We start from the raw sequence: 25,453 nt of genomic DNA on the forward strand, positions 1-25,453 counted from the left end.
TCGTTTACATTTTTACTTCAGTAACAGCCTGTGTTTTCTTTGTTTTGGATTTCGTTTTTTTACATTATTATCTCCGACCTTTACTGTGTGTGAACGCCACTTCTTGGTGAGGACGGACAACCGTCTGGTTGAATTTGCAGCCTTTGAGAATCCGTAAAATTCTATTTTTATATTACCGTGCTCATAACCTTTTCCTGTTTGGTCTTTGCAGATAAACATGAATTGACTGACTTCCCCTCACTGCAGTAAAAACACAGCATTCATGTTCGTTTGCATGTATTCGATTGGCCAATACAGGATTTTACCAGATGACACTGCCTTGTTTTTGTTTTTTTTTAAAGTTATTTTTTTGGTTTTTTTTTCCATTTTTATTGAGAGGACAGTGGATAGAGTCTTGGAAAGTGGGGAGAGAGAGAGTGGATGCGGAAAGGGCCACAGGCCGGATTTGAACCCGGGCCGCCGCGGTCAGGACCAAGCCTTGATACATGGGCGCCCGCTCTACCAACTGAGCTAACCCAGACGCCCGACACTGCCTTGTTTTGCTGTTGTCGCCCGCAGTGGTGGAAAGTAACTAAGTACATTTACTAAAGCACTGTACTTACTTACTCGTACTCTTACTTTACTTGAGTATTTCTATTTTATGCTACTTTATACTTCTACTCCACTACACTTCAGGAAGGAAATATTGTAAATTTTACTCGACTAAATGTATTCAACAGTTTTAGTTAGTGGTGAGTTTTCATATTAAAATTTTATATAGAAACAAGTTTATAAAGTATTGTTATAGATTTAAGTACCCAACAGTATAGAAATTAGTTAAAATTAGGTAGAGCAGCTCAAAGATGACACGGCCAGGGTCGGAGATGACGGAGAAACAACAGCACTGGAAAATCCTCCTGCTTCCCCGAGTCACCTGTGTGGCCACATTTTGCCTTCTCTGTGAGTTTTGTAAACAAAGAACATATCGCTGACCGTATAACTACAGAGACTACAACAACCAAAGAAAACCGTTTGGCGATTTCAGCCACGGTCGCGTTATCGCCACTTAAAAGTGATTGTGTGTCTACATCGCTTTGTACTGTAAAGTGGAGTTTACGCTCGCCGTAGTGTAAAGCATGTCGCCGCCGATAGGGACGTTGTGCCTTGTAAACTCTGAGAAACTGTAGCTGGTGTTGTAAAGTACCATCTCCTGCCATCAGTGGATCTTCTTTTTTGCTGAAAGTGTAAATGACAGTTGTCATGGCATAAAACCAATTATCTGTTGATCTTTACGACTCAAGACTCCATAGTCTAACAATGGCATGTTTAAATCGAAAATCAAATTGGAACATGACCTTAAAATCGAATATCGAATCATGGATTTGGAGAATCATGACATCTCTAATAATATAACTCACGGGGGCGATTTCGTTTTTTTCACGCATCAGATCAAGGAGGAATTTTGAGCCTGTTGTTTATTTGTTATTAAAGCTGATAGTCGTTGATTAAAATCATGTAAATAATACCAGGAAAGTTTAAACAAATGAATTCTCTGCTCAGAGAAAGTCTGTAGTTTGTTTACCTTTTTAAAGTTCAGCTTTCTAAGCTTTTTTTTTTTCCTTCTAAGGCAGCAATGTTTTAAGTGTCGGAGCTGTGTGGAACCCGATAGCAGGATGTTTCATCATAATTAGCAGGCATCCAGGCTTTGAAAATGGAAATTACCACTTCCAGCTTCATGCCAGATCCTCTGATTGGAGTGGCTTTCCAAATTGTCCTTGAAAGGAGGAGAAGCTCTTCAGAAGCCCAGCGTGTTTGAAAGAAGTAGCTGCGAGTTTCCTACCCGTGGTTTTAGTTTTTACGAGGTATAAAAGAAATCCGTTTCTGTTGATTTTTGTAGCATGAGACCATGTACAACAATTTTAAAACAATGGCTCCAGAGTTGGCTTCAAGCTGGACAGGAAGTACAGAGCTTTAACAATACAAGAACACACAGCTGTACACAGCAGAACATAATAAATAGGAATTACACAAATATTTATTAGTAAAACAAAGGCAGTTGTGTCATTTTAGTTCTTTGTAGCTGGTAGACACTTTAATATTCACAAGAGTTTTTCGTGATGTTATTTGCCCCGTTAGTCTCGAGGTCTTATGAAACTCAAGAAAACAATTTAGGTGCTTTTCAAAAAGATTTTTAGCAGATTGAGTTTGAATTAAATTGTTATCTTGAGATATTGGACAGGTTTCAAATCGTCTCAAGATGACAGATTTGTGTTTTTTCCGGAAAAGTGACTTAATTTAACAATTCAGTTGTCTGATTATTTTCATCATGAAGCCCTTCCTCTTGGCCTTTTGAATAAATTCAATCAACTCTGTTCTTTTGACGTTTATGTAAGTCTGTCTAGTCATTAAACTTGAACAGTCTTTCTGAGTAAAATGAGACACTGGAAAACTCAATTATCTTGAGGAAAAAAATTGATATTTCCGTTGAACATGAGAAAATAGTTTGATCGTTTGAGATAACTTGTGATAAGGACCTTTTTAAAATGAATGAGCATCTCAGAATCACATTCATTATATCTTGAGGTAATAAGAGTGAGTGGTGGTGACAGGAACACAACAGATGTGGAAGTCCAGATAATTAAATACTTAAGTCATGATCTCAAGATAACAGACCACCCTCGTGTGTGCAACATCATGAACAGTTTAGTAACAAATTAAAAGGTTATTAGAGGACAAGGCTGCGGATGTTCTTTAGTTATTATCAAAACCAGCAACTTCCTGACTTCCCTACCCTGTCTGCCCCAAACCCCAATGGTTCCCACTAAATAAATCTTCAAAAAAAGGTCAAAAATATATATAGTTTCCTTTTTCAAAAAGGCTATAATAAAAAGGAAATAATTACCTTAAACAGCTGGGCGCTGTAGTTTTTAACCAACTTTATTCAAAAAGGTGTGAATAGTGCAAATGGTGCCTTCAAATGAAACTGGTGTTACTTAGTTAGGTTTAGTTAAAAACATGATTTGGCTTAAAATGACTACAACATTGAGACAAAACAAAACAAAAAAATGCAACAAAACTACTTAGTCAGGTTTAGGCGACAAAACTACTTAGTTAGGTTTAGTAAAAAACATCATGGTATGCTTTCAAATTCACTACATAAGTGAACGTTGACTTTTAGTTCAGTCTCCTGAGGGAAAGTCCATTGTTTGTTTGACCTATCCACCACCGCTCCCACCCACACTTAGGGGACTTTCTCTCTGTTTATACTCGTTATTAGACCGATAACTTTATTATTCCACGTAACTTACCTAATGGTCGCTCAGTATACTACGTCACCTTCTCTGCACGTTGCTTGTTGTACTATGTCACTCGCTGTGGTCGTCCGCGGACTATTTGTGATATGTCAAAGACAAATGTAATATGCGACAAAATAAGTTTCCCTCCAAACCTAATTGAGAATGCAGTTTAGTTGTATGGAAACATCATTTTTAGGAGACGGGGCTGGATTAAGATGCATCAGGTTTTGCCTACACAGACTACTTTTTAGTGGGATCAATTAATTGTTAGTTTTGGTCTTTTCACAGGATTTGTTTACATAAAGATGAAAATACAGAATATCGCCAGATTTATCCTTTAAAATGTTGCAAATTGCTGTAAATGAAGTAACAACCAGTCATGCTTTCTGATGAATGTAAAACAAATAGTTAAACAAAACAATAGTAGTGTATGAATTTCTAGGATTGTCAGTGAGTGTCTATGGCTGTGGTCTAATCCTCTGCTATCTCCACTGCCTGAGAAACACTGAATGAAAAACACTGGGCTAAAAATACCCACGTTAACTCAAGTACTTGGGCAGAGCTTGGGAAAGAGGCTCTAATCAAACTGTGTGCACAAACATCAGGGTGGGAAAATGCCAAACTACCCAATCACTGCTGCATTTTGATTCATCTGGTGAATTTGTTTAGTCTACCAGACACTGATCATGATTCACAGTTTTCAATGGCGGCTTCTCAGATGGTTCTGTGTAACAAACCATCTGACAGAGTCAGGCTAGACTGGTTCAACTCTTGTGGTTTGAGCACCATGAAGGTCAGACTATCGCTCTGCCTCAGCTGACCACTTCTCTCTGTGGAGGAACCAAACCACGACTGCTTTTAGAAACACTTCCTGCATGTCACTGTGATGCCACAAAACCTTTTGGACCCAATTTTTCCTTTTTGGATCAAACAATGAACGTTTTTGTGCGCTACTGAAGAGAGTGAAGTTTAGTTTGTGGTTGAACTCAAACTTTCTCTGACGCCGTCTCAAGATTTTGAATGTGATGGCTGTGACAACGTCTCTGAGGACAAAGTGAGAGTGAGGGCTTGAACTCCAGTTTCAAAGTGGCTCAGCAGCACAGAGATCACCTCTGTTCACTGGCTCATAATGGAAGAAACGTTGTGTTTAGCACTGTGGAAAAGCACCTCTGCCCTATGAAGTCATATAAAGAGGCTGAACAGCACTGACATGTTCGGTTCCCACTGCAGCCACACAAGATGAAAACAAGAAAGAAGAGATAAAAAAAGCCAACGGAACATTAAAATTAGTTTTAAAAAGAAAGGCAGTTATATAAAGAAGAATAAAATTGGATTACAAAGATTGTTTTCACCTCGTGTGGTTGCAGTGGGAAAGGTCAGACGGTCCATTGGAGTCTGAACTAAAGAGCTATAAAAGACAAATTGATTATCCCTGTGGAGCCAGAGGTACTTTACACAATTTGACAACCTGAAAGTGAGTTGTTATTGCTCACAACTCCTCTACGAAGCATTAGTAAGTTACTTTGTAACAAATTTAATAAGTAACGTAACAGACGAAGCAACAGAAGAAGGGCAAGTAAAAGCCAAATTTTATGAAAGGAGTCTCTTTTGCAATTTGGGTGAGACCACTCTGCAGATTGTCTCGGCGATGGCTGCATGGCATCGATATGTTCAATTACGTTTCGTAATGCCAGGCAGACATCAGATTGCCCCTCAGGAGTAATGAGCAGCCCAAATTTGAGACGCTAACTGAATCAGTGCCTGATGGAAAACTGAATTAGAGCCCACCAACATGTATTTTCCACAGCAGCAGCTCCACGGTGATGAAGGTATGTTCGCAGGAGGTTTGGAAGACATTTCAAAGCCCTACGTACACCTTGTCATTACCCCGACGCTCTCCATCAAAGAGATGCTGAACTGGTATAATTTCCACCAGTGAAGGAAATAACATGATATACACATATTTCAGTTGTTCTTGGGCAGAAAGCTGCTAACATCTGGTCCTGTTCTGTAGTTATGAGAATCAAACATCTGGAGACTCCAGTTGCTACCGTTGTGAAAGAGACAAATGGGTCAACGTCTTAAACAGAAATCTGTGGACCTGATATCTAGGTCAACTCGGAGAGACTTTTAGAGATGCAATAAGCTGGTTTATTTTACTTATTTGCTTGGCTAGAAAACAAAGACCTGAAGTGATTTGAGGAAAAGGAAATGGGCGGAAAGAGACACAATTTGTAGATGGAAAATTCAGTTCTTTTCTTGTTGCATTTAAAAAGCAGCTTCAACAAAGGTTCAGTTTGTCATGTTGGGAAAACAGGCCTGGATAGTTTGTGTCTCACCACAGAGGGAAAACAAGGTGTTTTTAGTCCAAAATGCAGAATGACATCAGAGCTGGAAACTGACTAATTGGGGAAAACTCGATTTGTGAGAGCACTGTTTAGTTTCAGGGAGGAGGGGGGAGCAGCCGTGAAGCCTCGGACCGCCTCAGTCTCAGCTGACTGGATGCTGCTGCTGCTGCTGCTGGGATACAAACTGTGCAGCTCTGCAAACCGATGCTAACATCATTGTTTCCAGAAAGAAACATATAATGTTGCTATTCCAAGAATTCATTCATGTCCAGTCAGGTCATTTGGTTCTGTGGTCATCCATGTTTGAATCTTTACTGGATGAAAAACCACAATGCAGTTCAGTTCAGTTTCACAACAGCAACAAAAGTTGTTACTGGCACGAGAGAATCTACCAAAATACTTTTACAATTGTAAGTGAGGGACAGGAACACAAAGTGAGACTTTTGTACTAAGAGGACTGAAACTTTGGAAGATGCCAACTTGATTTGACAAACTCAGACTAGAGATGCACCGATACCGGATCAGATATCGGGCCGATACTGACTCAGATAGCTGGATCGGATATCGGTGACAATGGGGCCCATCTATTAAATTAAATTTTATGTTTGTATACTATATATATTATATACTGGAATTAGAATTTTTTTCCTGCATTTAAAAGGTTTTGAAGATGTTTGTGCTAAGTTTTTGGTGTACGATTTATTTTTTTAATAATAAATAACAATTCAATATCTGTATATCTATGTATTATTACATTTTGTTTTACAAAGTTAGAAAAGCAATGTTTAAGTCAAGCCTGATGTTTCCTTACACATAAAAGAATGATCCCAGTCACTTCCACACAGTGAGGCATACAGCTTATAAATTAAACACTGGTATCAGATCGGTACTCTGTATCCGCCGATACCCAAAGCCGTGGTATCGCTATCGGGACTGAAAAAGATCGGTGCATCCCTAACTCAGACTACTGAAGCCTCAGATATCAGATGAACGATGGAACGTGTTTTCGCTCAGAACAAGGACTATGGATTTTGCCTCCATCTCAGCAATCAGTACCTCTTTCAATGTACATGCAGTCTTGGCATATTATATTAACATAGACTTGTAAATGTGCACATTGATAAATGTAGAATATAAAATGGATGAGGCTTTAGGTGTGTTGTGGGAGTTGTGTTAGCCTGAACTGATCCTGTTGTCATCTGCCACATTTGTTTGTGATTGTTCCGCTGTGGTGTGCACGAACCCACAAAATCAGTTCTTATGAATTTCTGTGCACATTTTTTTGAAGGAAAACCGTGCTTGGTGTGAAATGACTTTTTTCCCCAATGACTTTATTAAATTCACTTTGTGACATTTTGTGACCTGGACACAGTCGGGAACAGGCATGGAGTGTAGAGCTGAAGGGGCGTCTGGTGTGGAGAAAACAACGAGGCTTCATAGAACTTCTCGAAAACAGCATTGCCACCAAACGGGCATAAAGCCTCATTGTGGAGGCTGAATGTGCCTGATTGTGTTTGCTGGAGAATCTGGAAGGAAGAGGGAGGAGACGCAGGACGCATGTGATGTTTGAAGTCAACCTGACTGTTATAAAGAAAGATGATTTCTCTTTTTATCTGGATACAGCAGGACACGCGAGATGTGACGTCAGAGTGTGATTTATGTTGAAGAGATTGGAGACAGAAAGTCGCGTATGTATGTTTGTAAATGTATATATATATATAGAGGCGAGAGAGTGTTACTGTGTGACACTTAAACACTCGAGTCTTTGGCTAAAAGTGAGAACACGTTATCTAATCATCAAATCATGTGATGTCGGCCTCTCTGCTGTTGTTGGCTGCAGGATGCCACAGTGTGTCTGTGTGTGTGTGCGTGTGTCTGTGTGTGTGTGTGCGTCACACTGGCTCTATTTGTTCAGCTCCAAGTTTTTGCTTGTCTTCTCTCCGGTGTTTTCCTGCTGCCTTCAGGAAGCAGCTTTCAGGACAGCCTGATGGGTTTCCTGGCAGGACCCCCCCTCCACCACCACCAACGCCACCAGTTCCTACTGGGAGACAATGGGAGGTCTCCCACAGGGGCATGAAGGGGTTATGTGTGTGTATGTGTGTGTGTGGTGATGAGGGGGATTTATTGGGGGAGTAGTGGGCTTCCCTTCAGGAAACTGCAGATTTATCCCAGCAGCAGAGAGGCCCTCCTACGTGTGTGTGCTTGTATTTCTATGTCTATTAGGCCTAAATGTCCTCACAAGGATAGAGAGATTAAGTTCCGGATTAACGTTTTTTAGGTTTAAGATTAACTGGGTCGAGAGTTGAAGTTTGTTGAAACTGACATTTGCGTCGAGATGCTGTTTCCAGTTTCAGAAAGCAACAAATGAGTCAAAGTCTTCAGTCTTGACTTTGGAAACAGCCGCGACAAAACAATCTGACCTCAAGGTCCATTTAGGAGCTGTTCTGGAGCTTTTTATCATATCACATGATTTTCGTTAGCAGTTGAGGATCATTTTTGCCCAGTTGTCGTGGAATCGTAGATGTTCACATTTCCATTTTTCTGACCACTTCGTGTCCATGTCGGCTTAAAAGTCCATTTATTAGCCGTTCTTCTGATGATAAAGAAGGCCATGTGATATGAGGCTATCCGTCCTGGGAGAGGGATCCCTCCTCTGTTGCTCTTCCTGAGGTTTCTTCCAGTGTTTTCCCTTTTAAAGAGTTTGTTTGGGGAGTTTTTCCTTATCCAAAGCGAGGTTCGAAAAGGACAGATGGTGTCGTGCTGTACAGATTGTAAAGCACCCTGAGGAAAATTTGTGATATCGGGCTATATAAAATATAATTGACTCAGTTACATTAAAGAAATTGAATATTGTTATAATCTGTAACTTGTTTATGGCTTCAACTGATAATAACGTTCACTGCTGATTGATCCACTGATTGTTTTTTCCATTATTTGATTGGTTTAGTTTACATATTTTCAGAAAATTGTGAAGAATGCCCACCACAGTTTTCCAGTGCTCAAGCCAACTTCTTTGCTTGTTTTGACTGAACAATGGTTCAAATAATACCCCAAAATATTTGATTTACTATAATTAAAAAACGTGAAACTTTGCAGATGGAACCAGCAAATATTTAGCATGTTTGCTTAAACAATTACATATGAGAATTGTTGCCAATGAAGTCTCCTTTGATCAATTTAATTTATTAATCGTTTAAGCTTGAAAACTATTAAATTAGATTTGGAAAATGAACAGTGTTTAGTTTCAGGATAAGATTTGGATTTTATGATAAACTAAAAATGAAATGTCCTCACAAGTATAGTAATCCTAGTGTGTCATATGGGGTGGAGGCCTGTATTTGTGTTTTGTATCTCTGTTGCTATGTGTGTGTGTGTGTGTGTGTGTGTGTGTGTGTGTGTGTGTGTGTGTTTGTGTTTCTGTGTGCAGATTACTGAATGGGTTTTTCTCATGTAAAGCAGTGGGATAGTAAAAGTTGCTGTCAGTGAGAGAGGAAGTTGGCTTTTACCCTCTCCTTGTTTGTCAGATTGACTGCTCTTCTCGGGAAAAGGATGGCGGGCGGGGGGGGATGAGGTCACTTTCAAAACATGGCCCCCGAGCCTCGAACCAGCACAACATTTCCTCTTCCACTGAATGCAGGACAACTCACTGTTCTCTTCTTCTTGAGTCTGCTCTGGGACGACGTGGTGCTTCTCCACTCGTCACATGTTCTTACTGAACCAGAGGGGGAAAACTATATCAATAACTTACTGTTCTGTATTTGACATTTTAAAGGACACATATTTGGTCACTAACGGACAAAGTCAACCAAGTTATTTTTTAAAGAAATAAATGTGCGTGTTACTCCTAAATCTGCTTCTATCAGAGATGATAAAACTGTACTTACTCAATTGAATTGTTGAGATCTGCAACAACACAATAACGTCCAGCAGTGGGGGGGAAAAAGCATGAGCGGTCATACAGTCAAACAGGTTGTAAACATCCATACAGTTTAAAGAATTTACTAGACTTGCAGAGTCGTGCACGCTCAGTTTACTGTGTGTTACAGACGTTTCAGATATCACTTTGTGATAAAACTCCAGAAATAGCGTTTAGATATTTTGGCTGAACTGTTGGCTTGTCTACAACCGTAACATCATCTGACTGCTCGTTTTTCTTTCTGGGATTCCCGAAGTTCAACAAGTAGTTTGGTGAGTACAATGTTATCTACTCGAAGAGATGCTCACAATTAAAACAAGGTAACGCTTCAGTTTAGGGGTTTGTTATTTTCTAATTTTTAATATTTTTTGCTTCAAGTTAAAAGTAAAATAAAAATGTCCTCAACAGACGAGCCAACTTTTGCATGTCCAGCTGCCTTTCTGTGCACTAATTAAAAGAGGTTAATATAGGAATTGGAATTCATTAATTGGAATTGGATCAATTGAACATGGTCTTGATTTTCAGTGTAATTCTGGTGCCTTCAAATATAACTCGTGAGCTTGTGTTCACAACATAGGAAGTTGTGTACACTATGCTTGGCGTTCAAGTGGTTAAGTCGGGAGAACACCGCTTCTAAGCAACAATATCAACGTTACTGTCGGCGTCGTTACTGTCGGTGTCTAGAAGCCACAGAGGCTAACAATTTAGCCAGCTAGCAAGTGGGTAACATAATGCAGGAAATGCAAAGGCATAATGACAGAGGAAAAACACGAGACCGTTGGGAATATCAACATTTTCCTCAGACATATTATAAAATTATGAAGAAAAACAATATACGACTAAAACTACAATATACTGAAAAATGAACTTCCATGGCCTCCGCCATTTCTGACAACGTCAACAAACACCTCACAACTCGTAAACTCGGAGCTTTCAGAAACTTTCCACTTACAAGGTCGTGAATGCGACATGAGGGGGGCGTTCATATGGACTATATGCAACCCCATGTGAAGGCACCATTAGTACCAAAGTTCGTGTTCTTTCCAGGAAACTTTCTGGACATTTTGGAAGCATAAAATAACACCGTACTTATCCTTCAACAGATGAAAATAGATGTAGAGCCTTTTTGGATCGTAATAACCAAACTACAATATGGGTTCTTTTCTATAATATTCATCTTTTCATCTTTCATCTGAGTATTTATTCCACCTCGTTTCACAAAGCCTTGGCTTTATTTTACACTTTTTTAGTTGCTGATGGCGCTGGCAGATATCGAGGAGTATTGTGTTGCTGCATTGTGAAGAAATGCGACTGTAGTGTCGACTGTGAGCTGCTGCACTTTAAAGTTGATTGCAGTGTTGCATTTAAAATTGAAGAATGTCATGTAATTTGCAGCCATGGAAATACAGACGTCGTCTAAGGCTGTTTAGTGAGTCTGAAGAACAATGAAGTCTATCTGTTCACAATAAAAACAGTTAGGTGTTGACTAGATTAAGGTGGTATGCCCACAACGTGTTGACGGAAATTTGTAGCTGTGAACATCGTCTTTGTCTGACTGCAGTATCATGTGACTCTGTGTGTGTGTGTGTGAATATATGCACAAACAGGGATCCCACGCATCCTGGAAAACCTGGAAAACAGTAGACGCTGTCACCATGTACATAAAATCTGAGTTAAAAGTTTACTTTTTTTGTGCAATCAGAACAGTGGGATCTGGATTTGCATTTATCGCAGTATCCCTGTAACATCTAACATCATAGCACTACTTTGAGAGGACACATCCACTGAGAAAAATCAATAGTGTTTTTGAGAATCGATACAGTATCACAAAACATAATATTGTGATACTCGATATATTCTATATTTTCTTACACCCCTATGGCACGATCGCTGTCTGTCATACCAGCTAGATCATCACTGAAAATGTGCTGGAAAATGATCTCTAGAAAAGACTGGGAAACCTGATGAGTTTGCACTGTGTTTCTGTTGCTTTGTGCCCTCGCGTACACGCGTTTATGGGCATTTTTGTTATTTTGTTTTCGGCTTGTGCAAGTGTCATTATGAGCATTGGCACTCAGTGGTGCGAGAGAGACTCGACAGCGTGGCTCTCAGCTGGTCAGGACTCGGGGGGTGTAGAAAGCAGGAATGCAGCTTCTCCCTGAGGTCTGTAATTTGCTGTCTGTCATCAAATCAGAGAGAAAAACAGCAACACTTGAGAGGAGTGTGTGTGGTGGGTGAGAAAAGAAGAGGAGAAATGAGTCATGTGAGGAGGGTAGAGATGAAGAGAATAGAAGAGTAGATGTGGGGAGGAGGAGAGACTTGACTGTTGGGGGTGAATTTTGTTTGTTAAACAATCTAATTAACTTTGCAACACTGCAATTCAGTTTCATGAATAATGCTCTATGGAAATGGATTCTTCTCAACACTTGCAGCAGCCATCTTCCTGGTTTAGTTCGGTTCAGTTTAAGAAAAGTTTATGATACTATGTCATGAAAATAATGGTGTGGATGTCGCCACTCCAGTTTAGTGCTGTTAAACCAGCAATTCATCCTTTAATACTATACTCGTATATGGACTCGATTAGTTGGCATATTTATCAGGTTGTGTCTACCCACAAGTTGCCAAAACTTGCAAAAACTCTCACAAGACTCGCTGCCGGACGACCTATACTAACCTCAACCATTCAAGGTCAATGCCTAACCTTAACTATTAAAGGTCAATGCCATACAGCTTTTAGTAGAACATAAAAGGAAGGGGGGAAAAAACTTTAGATTACCAAATTTGTATACAATCTGTACTTGTTTTTTTCATAAGTAGCAGTGCAATCCAATTTACCTATTGCAAATTAAACACATCTGATCATGTGCAGAAGAAGAGTTGGAGCTTAAGTTGCATAAACTGAAGCCAGATTTGTTTCAACTTCTAAATCTCCTATAATTCCAACCAGGCAAGATTACATGCTGCTAAAATTGCCCAATAAACAAACCATCTTTGAGTCATGTGACTTGTTTATAACCTCTGGTTAGCTTGTATTTGATCCAAAACAAACTCGAAGTACAGTAAACTACCTCCCTCTGGTTCGGACCAAAGCAAACCAACGAGGTGAGGTCACATCAATGAAAACCTTTTTGTATAACTTGTCTGATTGGCTTGGACGCTGCAGCATCATGCTTACTGTGTTTTGACTTGAGAGTAGAATAGAATAGACTGTATATAAAGATGGACGACATGACAGCTCCCCAAAAGTGAAGCCAAAACATCTGGATCGCCCCCTGGTGGCTGGCTGCAGTATAGGTCATTTATCCCGCCTCCTCCATGTTAGTGGATGGGCCAAACTAAAAAGTCAAAGTACACGTCAAATACATTTTTTCCCAAAGATGGTTTCTGTCATTATAGGTAGTTCTTATCACACAGATTTATGTTGAAGTTGTCATTTGTCTGATAAGTTTGGTTTTAATTAGTTATTTGATGCTATAAAAAGGGGTTGAGACGTCATGATTGACTACTGTGATTGACAGCTGCTCTGAGTGAAGTAGTTGCACAGCCGGAGGTGGGAGAGGGAGGAGATGTAACTTTAACTTTCTATAACCGTCACAAGTCTGTGTAATAGAACTTGTGTCAATTTGATCATAAATGTAGTTATGGAGATATTATGGTTAGTTGTTGTGTCTTTCTAGCCAAACAGCTACCGTAGTGCTAACGTAGCAGCTACGTTGCTCACTCTGTGGCCGTGCTCGACTCGTGATTGGCCTTGGTGGGTGTGTGGGCGGGACCTTGATACTGCGGCTCCAGCCCCCTGATCACCGCTGCGTAGACTCTGGCTCTAAATTACGTCAAAATCAAGACGGCAGCTCCCGTATCCGGGATATTGTGGCTTCACTTTTGTACAGTGGGAGGCAGTGGAGACGCGTTGTCCATCTTTATAAACAGTCTATGATAGAAACTGACAGAAACACTGAGCAGAAACGCCGTTATCAGTTAGATAAGATTATTTTTCTATCCACTGCGTATTTACAGTATTTTAATTCATCCACTGTCCGTAATAACTCCATAATATAATCTGTGATAGTTAGTCCTCTGTCTGTCTGAATGTTGTGGTCTTTACTTTGACAATAAGCGGTCTGTCTGCTGCAGTCTGAGCTGACAGATGATGTGTGTGTGTTTATAGGTTATCAGTAGTCAGTCAGCTAGAAGGACGACCGACGTGTTGCAACAGCATGTGGTAGGAATGTGCCCGAGGCTGCTGGAAAACACATCTGTGTGTGTGTGTTTGAAACAAAAATTAATGACTGCATGTATGTGAGGTTTATGTGTAGGTGCGGGGGGGTACGAGTTACTGTATCTGAGACGCTCTTTGAAATATGAAAACACGTACCTGTGATTTTGTGTTGCACAAATGTTTCTGTGTTTTAAAAACTGTTTTACACCCAAAGCACACCGTCTTTATACAACCCACATGGACAGCAACACCTATAATTTCCTTAGTAAACCCACACACACCTGTGATAATGAGGTTTGTGGCGGTGCAGGTGGATGCACACCTTGTCACAGTTTACGCCGGTGTCCTGTTGTCCAGAGTCGAGGCTTTTTCCTACTTGCTCTCTTCTCTAACATCCCGTCTTGTCAAGTGACAGCACATCCTCTCTGGTCTTGTACATGTTTCTTTTCGTCCAATGTTGAGATGAAATATACTTGGATTTCTGCAAAAGATAGAAAAATAACATAAAAAGCACCGTCTGGTTAGCAACAGCTGGAAAGGTTGAAGCTTTGTTTAACAAATCAATTGATTGAAAGTCTCCAGATTCACTCTGTGTGGTATTTACACACAGGTGACAAATTGATACACATCGTCGGAGACCTAGCCAAGACAGGGTCAAATAGCAGCATCCAACACATAACAAGACAACAACAATGACTCATGGCAGCAACAATAAGTACTACAAAATACATCCTACAGTGCATTAACAGAGCAGCATGTTGGTCATGTGTTTGTTATTTAATTGAAGCTACTGCAGTGACCACTTCCTTTATTCTAAGTTTAAAATCATTTAAAGAGATAAGGGTCTCAAGTTTAAGCTTGGCCTGCAGATCGTTCCAGGACCAGGACCGTAGTGGATCAGGCTTGTGTTGCCAGCTGATAGAAGGCCCTTTTTATCTGAAGCCATTTATGTGACCTAAGATTATAGCTGTTTTGGAGAATTACAAACTTCCAGTTTAAGTAAGTAGGAAATTTGCCAGAGATGATCTTATAGAGTAAAATGTACCAATGTTGTAATCTCCGGAGTAAGGAATGACCATCCTACCGTGCTGTATAAGGTACAATGATGGGTCCTGAAGCCAGTATTAGTGACATACCTCAGGGATGAGTGATATAGGGGGTCAAGTTTAAACAAGGTGGACGGTGAGGAAAACCTGTGAATAGTATCACCAAAATCAATCTGAGTCAAGAAAAGGCCAGCAACTAAGCGTTTCCTTGATGCCATGGAAAAACAGGACTTTAGTCTGTACAGAAAACCCAGTGTGAATTTTAATTTCTTTGCAAGATGGTCAATATGGCAATATGCTGCACTGTGGTATGTTTGTGATGGTGGATGTCTCTCTCTCTCTCTCTCTCAGGGCTGAGTGGAACAGGAAGGAGGGAACCAGCCTGAACTCCAGCTGCATGAATCGCTCACAGAGCGGCTGAGAGGTAAACTCAAATTTTACTGTTCTAAAGTTACACCCTGTCATATTTAAAGGGACTGTTTGTAAGAATCAGAAATTGTAAACAATGCAGAAGTAGTAGAGGTTGCAAACCGGACACAAAATAAGCCCATTTAACCATCTATGACAGAAAAGTGGAGAGATGTCTTCAGGAACTTGTTTCAATTGAGAAAAATAAAAAAAAAATCTTTTATGTCGGCTGATATTGGTCTCATGTTGTACAGTGATGAAGACAAGCATTCACACGTTTTGCGAATATCGGACATGATGCCAACAGCGGAAATGGCTGATCAGTCATCTGAGCTAAATGTTCACTACGTCATAATTTATTGGCGGAGGCGTTTCCCCAAACCATTTAGTGCATGAACTCTTTTTCAACAAAGACAAAAATCACCAAAAATCACCTCAAGTAAAGGAAGTTTTATTTGTTTTTTGCCGTTTCCATACAGCTTTTTATGTATTAATTAAAAAACTAAACTAAAATATTTAAAAAAATGTAAAAATTGATTTTTTAATTTTGGAGTATTCTCATATTTTTTTATATTTTGCATTGTTGTTTTTCAATGATGTGTTCAGTCCCCATAGAGTTTCTTTGGCTCATGTGTCTGAATAAATAGACATTATGCTTTATGATAGATTTCCCAGTGCAGCAGTATGTATGTCAGGTCTCAGCGGCCTTGTGCTGAGAACAATCCTGTGGTTTCTCAGTGCAGTTGGATGCTGTGATGCTTCCATTAATGGAGCAGCTGTCTTGTGGGTTTTGGACACTGTTCAACTCTTTGTTGTTGACTTTGTTCTGAGGTGTTTCTCCTGACTGCCAACTGCACTGTGTGCCAGAAGTTTCTATACATACTATACACTAGCACACAAACATACATTTGAATTTTAGGCATGTATCTTGCACTTTTAGTGACTTTAAGTGACTCTTATTGTTAAGAAGGTCTACTGCAGGGATCCCCTGAAAGCTCCAGCAACTTCTAGTAAAGAGGCCGAGAGCTTGAAAGTTGAACACACACACACACACGCACACGCACACACGTACCCGCACACACTCTGAGATACGGATGATGTCAAGCTCAACCTACTTCAACACCTCTAAAGACCCAAAGCAAACAATCCATTTAAAAAAAACCTCTTTATCTCTGAAAGAAAGGAATTCACCTTCTTTTGAATTCAGTCACGTGTGTTAGCGAGCCAAAAGAAAACACATAAACTTCTTTAGAGGTTTCTGCACTTTGTAGTGAGTTTACAAGTCCTATAAAGAAGCATCTATGTCTGCCAGTAAACTGAGAGCAAGGAGCCACTTGTTTGTTGTGTGTCTCCTATTAAAGAAACATGCTGATGTTAACATTTAGAAAATGTGAGTTTGATGCTTACAGAATAAATCTGTGATATAAAATCAAAGCACACTTTTTGACCGTCGGTAGGTAACAGATGACGGACCTGTGCCCACTACTGTGCAGTGTTTTTAGAAATGACACCCTTTTCCTCCCTCTTGGTCATAACCACATTCATGCACTCATGTCACTGTCTGTTTTCTTTAGCGAGGTGTTGATTTGAAGCTGTGTGTGCTGAAAGGTCCCAGTCCTGAAAAATGACTCAGTCGGTGCAAGTTAACCCAAAGCTGCCTGGTAAGAAACTGCATGAAGATGCCATTGTTTTTTTTGTATTTCCACCTCATACCCCCGATTTCTTTTGTGACTATGTGAACATATTTAGGTTTCTCTTTGAGATGCAGTAGAATTCAAATTTAATTTATTGTTGTCATGATTCAAGTGATTTGTTTTGACCTGCCAGTAGCATGTTTGTGGAGTTTACCACATTGAGATGGTTCAGATGGAATCACAATGCTGTTAAACAGCAGGAAACAAAATATATTTGAAATTTTTTGATGTCTCTGATGACACACTGTCATATTATAGTGTATTGTCTATAATAGGTATACTCCATCAACACTTGGCACATACACACGTGGACAAAATTGTTGGTACCCTTCCGTTAAAGAAAGAAAAACCCACAATGGTCACTGAAATAACTTGAAACTGACAAAAGTAATAATAAATAAATATTTACTGAAATTTAACTAATGAAAATCAGACATTGCTTTTGAATTTTGGTTCAACAGAATCATTTTAAAAAAACAAACTAATGAAACTGGCCTGGACAAAAATGATGGTACCCTTAACTTAATATTTTGTTGCACAACCTTTTGAGGCAATCACTGCAATCAAGCGATTTCTGTAACTCTCAATGAGACTTCTGCACCTGTCGACAGGTATTTTGGTGTCGGTTCTTGTGACAGCGAAGCTGAATCAGTCTATTAGAGAAAGAACTCCGCTGTCTGTCCACTTGGTTGTGGAGAGGGTGGACAGGATTATCCATGATGGATATCAGTTTGTTCAGTGTCCTCATCTCCACTGCAACTTCAAAAGTGTCTGGTTTGCAGACATGAGTACCATTACCTGTAAACTAGTAGCTATGGATGTAATCAATGTAGGATTTAAAATATTCCCCACAAAAAAAAGTGCATTGTAAGTGTTTTATGAGGCAGGAAACACATTTAACACATTTGTTAGATGTCAAGAATCCACACAATGCGTTTTGGTGAAAAACACTGAATGTATGTTTACAATGAAGCTCCACAGGCCATCTTTAAGTACCAATGATGTAGTCATATTGTCCACTCACATGTCCTTTTCCCTTCAGATCTGGGCTCTCCATTCATCTACTCCAGTCAGGAGGAGGCTGACCAGCCGGGCTCCTACTCTGTCCAGACTCCGTATGGTTTCCAGCTGGATCTGGACTTCCTCAAATATGTAGAAGAGATAGAAAGTGGGCACAATGTCCGCCGGGCACCCATCGGCTCCCGACGACCTGGCCGAGGGGTCAAACTCTCCCAGAGGAGTGCGGGGGGACGTACCAGTGGCTGGACATCCACAGAGTCTCTGGCGTCTCCGGCCAGTGAGGATGGCAGAGCTCCTCCGCCGCCGCCACCACGAAACCGCCTTGGGTCAGCTCCCTGCGAAGGACTCTGTCTTTCCCCTGTGACACTCCTCAGCGGTCCTCCCCTGTCTGCCGGAGCCAAAGTGCCACCTCCTCCACCGCAGCGCAACCCCAGAGTGGAGCGGACTCTTCTGGAAACCAGCCGGCGGCTACAACAGGAACAAACCCACCAGCACCAGAACGGTGGGCGCTTCCAGCTCGCAGATCCTCCCAAACAGGTCCTACCCTCTCCGTCCACTCAGCCTCTGCCGAGTAGCTGGATTAAACCCAGTCCTCAGACCTCTGGGCGCAGCACTCCAGCTGTTGGTGCCACAATGACCCCGATCCCACCCAGCCAGCTGCAGACGGTTAGAGAGCAGATGGCTATAGCCTTGAAACAGCTGAAGGAGATGGAAGAGAGGGTAAAGGGTGTTCCCGCGCTTGAGAAAGAGGTTGCCAAGCTTCGTGCAGAGAAAGAAATGCTCGTGTTAGCACTGCAAGAAAAGAAAGTAGCCACGGAGGCGGCCCAGCAGAAGCAACAGTCCACAGAGTCTTCCACCCAAACCACAGAGATCCTTCAAACTGACCACAGTGTCCACAGTCGATTGACTGCACCATCCTCACCTGGACATAAAGGCCTCGGGAAATCTGGTGAGATGAAAAGGCTGACTGAGAAATTTGAGGGGAAGGAAGAGAAAGCTACAGAACTGTCATCAAAAGTTTTAGTAAAAGCTCCAGAAAAAGTTGTTAAGAAGAAATCAGTGGCTGTTGGGGGCGACTTGCCAATGGACAATGTTGTTTTCTACTACAGCCAGGGTGTGAAGGATGCCTCTGAGGGCACCGAGGTAAATGTTTTTGATAAAGGCACAGGAACAGAGGCACCTCTGGTTCACGAGGAGGGAGTTCAGGCCAGTGTGGAGACAAAAGAGGCTGAAGTTTGGGTTATGGAGTCACTACTTGGGCTGACCAGCGAAGCACAGCGGGAGATCGACACCTTACAGGACACCATTAAATTCCAGCAGGAGTCCATTGTGGGTCTAGAAGACCGGTTGAGTGAAGCCACCAAAGACATGGGGATCCTTAAAGCCCAGATGGAGGAGAAAACGTCCAAAGTCACATTTGAGAAGGGGGTTCTTGCAAAACCAGACATGACAAATGCCCAGGTAGAGACATCGACTGCTGTATTAAAACATGCTGCAGTTTCGTGCTGTCCTGAGGTGAACGATGCATGCGTGGGTGAGAACTTAACAGCAGATCAGATCGATCAGTTCACCCAGAGTGATGCTGTAGTGGAAACAGCAGAAGCAGCTCCTGTTGCAGTGGTCAGCACTGGGTGCCAATGGGAGAACTTGTTTGAGGAAAAGACTGAGCAAAAAGTTACATTAAAGAAGAGACAGTTGACCATCGCTGAATACAAGGTCTCACCAGATGAGGAGATGGTCAGTACGGCGGAGAAGAAAGAAGAAGACCAAGGAGAGAAGACTGCAGCCAGCAACACAAAGACAGGTGAGAACTTACAGGTATTTGGCTTCACAGTAGGTTTAGACTTCCTTTGGGTCAGGACATCATGTGTGTTTTTATTCACAAAATGCATCAAATATAGAATTCTTTGTCTTTATAACATTGATGCAGAAATATAACAACACATCATTAGTGAGTGCATCCTGGGGAACGTGGTAGAGAGTGAATATAATTTAATATTCACAACAAGTGGAGCATAATGGAGAGACTGAATTAAGTTCATCATTTCTTAATAATTTCAAATAAGTTCCTTGGAACATCTACGTATAACTACACACTATGTAATCTGGTACTAATTTAAAGGGAAAATAGGAATGTGCTTCAACTGTTTCATTTAAAAAAGAAATTGTCTTTTCCTAAATCCTTCTGAATTCTTTCTCATCTTTCCTTTACCATCGAGGTCAAGGAAAAGTGGTCAGGAAAAGACATTAGAACGCAATTTTTTTAACTTTTCGACCCGCAGCCTGGCTCTAGAGATAGCCTTTCACGTTTTTATGTTACCTGAAGGCCACCGTTGTTCTCCGACATGCTTGGAAAGAGAGGAGAGAGCGGAGGGGTACTCAGTTTGTTGCAATCTGCAACCACACCACTAGATGCCACTGAATCCTACACACTGGAACTTTAAGTCATTATTATTTTTTTAGTGGACACTTGTATGATGAATTGTGTATTTGCCTGCAAGGAATTTAACATTTTTGCACTAGCTAACCTGTTGTGCACTGGCTCACTAGGTAACACTAGTAATTAGTGTACCAATTGGAAAATGTCTCTTTTTTTCAATATAAAGAATTACAAATTACATATTTCTTTCCACAAAAGTTCATTGAAACTATTCAGAAATTGCAGAGAATAAAGCGTTGCCCACTCTGATACGAAATATATTTATTGAAAAATGAATGCAACATTAAAAAAAAAAATGGCTTTATAAGCAGTTGCACTAGAAAGACAAAAATGAGGTCATCTAAAGAGATGGCTCAATCCTCAAGTGAGAGATAAAACATAATGTTGAGTAGTTGTTTACATGCTGTGAGTTATGTGTTTCTCTTTGTTTGATCCATCTGCTTCCTTTATGGCAAACAGGTATGCTGAAATCAATCATGAAGAGGAAGGATGGGAGTAACTCAGGCGAGAATCGCGCCGCTGGCAAGAAGAGCCTGCAGTTTGTTGGCATCCTAAATGGAGGGTGAGTAACATGAAACCTTATTTTATTTTTTACCACAGTGAAAATAAAATAAGGGCGGCAGAAGGTCTAGAGGTTGGAAATAACACTTTGACCAGGGCATAGGTTTGACAAGTAAGAAACAAAACCCTTTTTCCTCTCCGATCGCAGTGTTGCTTTCCAAAAAGAAGGCACTTTCACAAGCCGTAGTCTGTCTGGTTAGTCCGAATTCGAGTTTAATTGATACTTTTGGTTTGTTTTCTTTTTAGTTTTGTTCAGTCTACAAATTAAAGTGGAACAAAGAAAAAAAATATTTTCTCCAGTTTATCTCGAATGACTTTATAAACGTCACTATTTCTGTGGACTTTATTTAGCATAAACTGTATGTTCTCTTCAGCCCAAACAAACATCAAACTTCTATCCTCTCCCACTCATGTTAACCTGTCGTTTACCTGTGTCCACCTCAACAAATGCTTGCGTTTTGGTTCGCTTGGAAACGGTCCGAGAGGTTGAACCGCACCGGAGGTTGATTTAAACAGACTAAATGTTGGCACGTGGAAGCGCCCTTAGATGTGAACTGCACAAGTTGCTCTGTATTCCAGCAAATATTTGTGTCTCTCAGGTATGAATCTACATCCAGTGAAGAAGAAGAAGAAGAGGAGGAGGAAGAAGAAGAGGAAGATGGAAGCTCTTCTGGAGAAAGTGGAGAAGGCGAGGTGGACAGTACAGAGGAGGACGAGGCGGCTCTGGAGGACGAAACATCAGAGGAGGAAAGAAACGTCAACCTGGACGAGAGTGACACTGATGAGGAAAGCCTGAGAGCCACAAATTATTCATGTGATGCTGTGAAAGAGAAGTACGTTGTTACTTAGTATGAAATAATACATTTTGTAAGTTGCTAAATTGATTAATGCAGTTTCAGAACTGGGAAGCCTACAGGAAATGGGTTAATGCTGTTTTAGTGCTGTGAATACGAATGCTACCAAATCTTGTTGGATGACAAAGAGCAAGTCCTCTCATTTAAATATAAAGTACATACATTGTATTAACACATGTATAGTACGATTCACATACAACTGTAATGCAGAGAAAGAAAGAAACAAATCATAGGCACTCACAGATAAAGGGTCTTTTTTAGCGTCACGCTGATGACGGCTTATAGCTGAAACGCGTTTGTTTGTTTGCCCAGAATAAACTAAAAAAGACCCTTTATCTGTGAGTGCCGGTGATTAGTTTCTTCTGTTCTTATTAATACCTGGCACCCAATACTGTTCAAGATTCGGAGACGTGCTCGCTGCTATTTTTTCTATAATGCAGAGAAAGAGAAATTATGTACAGAAAGCAGTTAATTGTTTTGTGTTTCATCTCAACAGGTTTGAGCTGAGCTCAAAGATGCGTGAAGCGTGCCTCATTGTGAAGAACCACCTGAACGATGACATCACAACACTGAAGAGTAAGGAAGTGGTGCGTCCCTGCATGCTTCTTCAAACCATTTTATCACTGAGTTACACATTTAACTTCACCACTGCATTTTTGGAATAATGCAAAATCGTATTTACTTAAAGTTGATGAAAGCTACTGTATTTTAATGTTATGGTATATTTTTAGCACTAGCAAACATAAATTATAAACAATAGGAGCTTCATGTTACAATAACAGAGGAGTGTAGACTGAGAAAAGGCTCAGGAACTGGATCATTGTTGAGTTTAACAACAGATGGTAAAAAAGGATTTCCCTTGACATTCAGTGAGATGTCAGGCTAAATACCGTTTACACACAATTGTTTTTAATTTCACTAAATTATGAGATAATGTGTGAGAAACTAGCACTAGTAAAAACAGTGGTGGAAGAAGAATTCTGATATTTTACTTAAGTAAAAGTAACAATACTACAGTGTAGAAATAGAGGCCTACTGCCACTTTAAGAACGGTACCTGACGAAATGTAGTTAAGTTACTTTCCACTGAGTAAAATAGTTTTATTATTTTCTACCTGCTGAGATAAATATGTTTCAGATGCTGTGTATGTGTGTAATGTACACATATAGTTTATATATGACTTCCCACCCTCGCCCTCAGCTCTCCAGCACCCACACCGTCCAGCTCGAGTGGTTCCGTATCTCCAGCGCCAAGATGGCTCAGCCTCCACGGGTCTCAGACTACTTGATGGCGTTCTCTGAGGTGTCGTCAGTGCTGCTGGAGCACGTAGTCAACATGACCGACGGCAACGGCAACACAGCTCTTCACTACAGTGTCTCCCACTCCAACTTCGGTGTGGTGGGGCTGCTGCTGGACACAGGTCAGTGACCTTCTGAGAATAATCCACACTACACCATAAAATGTCAAATCCAGTTAATAATCCAACCAATTATTCGATAAAGGTCCAACTGCGGACCTTACGTCTTGGGACCCCAGGTCTGCCAGTCAATGCAAAGATATTGCGGTAACGCGCGGTCAAGTTTTAGACTGCATTAGTTTTAGCTAGGTATACCCATAGATATTAAACAGTTTTATAAAAAAAAATGTTTATAAATAAACTTTATAATAAACCGTTCCATATCTATGGGTATACCTAATAATCTGGCAACTGAGTGTAAATGTGTGTACATTTATATGTAAGTAGCGATGTGTTCTATATATCTGTGCCCTAACTAAAGCATGTGATCCCTGCAGGTGTGTGCAGTGTGGATAAGCAGAACAAGGCGGGCTACACGGCCATCATGCTGGCTGCTCTCTCTACTGTGAAGGAAGAGGACGACATGGCTGTGGTCAAGAGGCTCTTCAGTCAGGGCAATGTCAACGCCAAGGCCAGCCAGGCAAGTCATCATCAGTTCATCACAGTTCAGGAGTAAACAACACACACAATTGTTGTCTAGTACTGGGAAATACTGCTTGTGGACAGTTTCTGTTAGTCCTTCAGTGTTCCCACAGTCAGTTTACTGCAGTCACTCTGCTCATGTGCGTATCGTGAGTTAAGTTCACTTGTAACAGCTGAAAGACTTGTGACTAGTTTTCCATTTAAAAAGGTTACGAAGGGCCTTCTAGCAACGCATAAGAGAGTACTTAAGAAGCTAAGGGCAAATACTTACAGATCAAAGGGTTTTCCCTTACAACATCTTAAGAAAATCCTCAAGGGGATTTCATGCAACTGGAAAATGTAAGGGCAACCTTAGCCTAAGCGGTTTTATGCACCCGGTTCTCAGCCAGTTCTCTACTTAAAAAGATATCACCTGAGAAGTGTAAATAACCAACATGTGTGCAAAAACAAGAACACAAAGACTTACTGTGAGTCTGTAGTCAGCTCTAACAGCCTGAAGCAGTTTATTGCTTAAGAGTCAAGCCTGGCTCAGCTGGCTTTGTTAAATTTAATCTGATTTAAACCAAATAGGAGTGTAAATGAGGTGAATGAGTCACTAACTTGATCTGTTACTAGCATTACATTGGATAGACAGAGTTAACAGCATTCCTTTGCTGTAGGTAAACTTGGCTTTTCCCTGCTGCTTTATAGTGTGTGACATTCAAACATTAAAAACATTAGCAACAACACAAACAATCAAAGAAGTTCAATATGACTTAATTATGTTTTAGCCTAGTCAAAACAGAAACTAGTTTTAAATGAATATCTACTTGATTCCTTCTTGCTAGTTTGAGTGAAAGTAAAGAAAAGTGTTCAGGGGATGAAAGCTGTCTTTGTTCCCTGTTTACGTCAATGTGGGGGAAGTGTTAAAAGAGCATTTCCTGTGTTGTTATGAAGTACTGCATTCAGAGCCAGATGAATAATTGGTTACAGGATAGATTGGGTTAGTGAAATGTGTAGCCTAACGTGACACATTGGTGAGAATCTGTTGACTTTTATGTGGTTTTATCTCCTTGCTTGATCTAATGAGGTTGTGTAGTGTATGTGTTTGAACACAGCGCCTGACAGGCTCTCACACTGCCAAGTCACAGGACTCTGAATTAATAGACAGTGATGCTATAAATTCAATTACTGGTGCTTGTTATTGTTGCTGTGGGGAACAAAACAAGCATGCAATGCACTTTTAGAATCTGTGCCCGGGTGCATAAAACCACTTATGCTAAGGTTGCCCTTAAATTTTCCAGTTGCATAAAATCCCCATAAGATTTTCCTTTTAGGATGTAGTAGGGGAAAACCCTTTGATCTCTAAATGCTTGCCCTTAGCTACTTAAATATTCCCTTATGCGTTGCTAAAAGGTCTTTAGTAACCATTTTCGAGAGGCAAGAGAGCTATGAGCTGAGAGGAGGGAGGTGGGAGCTGTAAGGAGAGAGGTGAGAGGAGGGAGCTACAAGGAGAGAGGAGGGAGGTTAGAGGAGACAGTGTAGAGTAGAGAGGAGGCAGCGTAGAGTAGGGAGCTGTAAGGAGAGAGGTGAGAGGAGGGAGGTGAGAGGAGGTGTAGTGGAGATATGGAGACAGATAAGGAGCAAAAACACAGATGGACTGAGCTTGTGGATCTGATGGATTTTATTAACACAGAATAAAGCCGAGACAACTCTGCAGAGAAGTTTACGTGGCAATCACCAGATACCTCTGA

The 25,453-nt window shown here is 40.7% G+C and overlaps 1 protein-coding gene across 2 annotated transcripts in view; it reads left to right on the forward strand.

Annotated features, from left to right (window-relative positions):
* Positions 1 to 25,453, forward strand: part of kank3 (KN motif and ankyrin repeat domains 3) — a 33,071-nt gene that overhangs the window by 3,123 nt on the left and 4,495 nt on the right. For both annotated transcript variants that reach the window (XM_037769767.1, XM_037769769.1), the window contains 8 exons: positions 15,156 to 15,228; positions 16,787 to 16,873; positions 17,949 to 19,730; positions 20,826 to 20,928; positions 21,527 to 21,760; positions 22,278 to 22,368; positions 22,982 to 23,201; positions 23,576 to 23,718. In XM_037769767.1, the coding sequence (XP_037625695.1) occupies positions 16,837 to 16,873; positions 17,949 to 19,730; positions 20,826 to 20,928; positions 21,527 to 21,760; positions 22,278 to 22,368; positions 22,982 to 23,201; positions 23,576 to 23,718 (2,610 nt within the window). In that variant the 5' untranslated portion in view covers positions 15,156 to 15,228; positions 16,787 to 16,836. The remainder of the gene's footprint in view (positions 1 to 15,155; positions 15,229 to 16,786; positions 16,874 to 17,948; positions 19,731 to 20,825; positions 20,929 to 21,526; positions 21,761 to 22,277; positions 22,369 to 22,981; positions 23,202 to 23,575; positions 23,719 to 25,453) is intronic.

This window comes from Sebastes umbrosus, chromosome 5 (assembly GCF_015220745.1).
Source record: "Sebastes umbrosus isolate fSebUmb1 chromosome 5, fSebUmb1.pri, whole genome shotgun sequence".
Taxonomy (NCBI): domain Eukaryota; kingdom Metazoa; phylum Chordata; class Actinopteri; order Perciformes; family Sebastidae; genus Sebastes; species Sebastes umbrosus.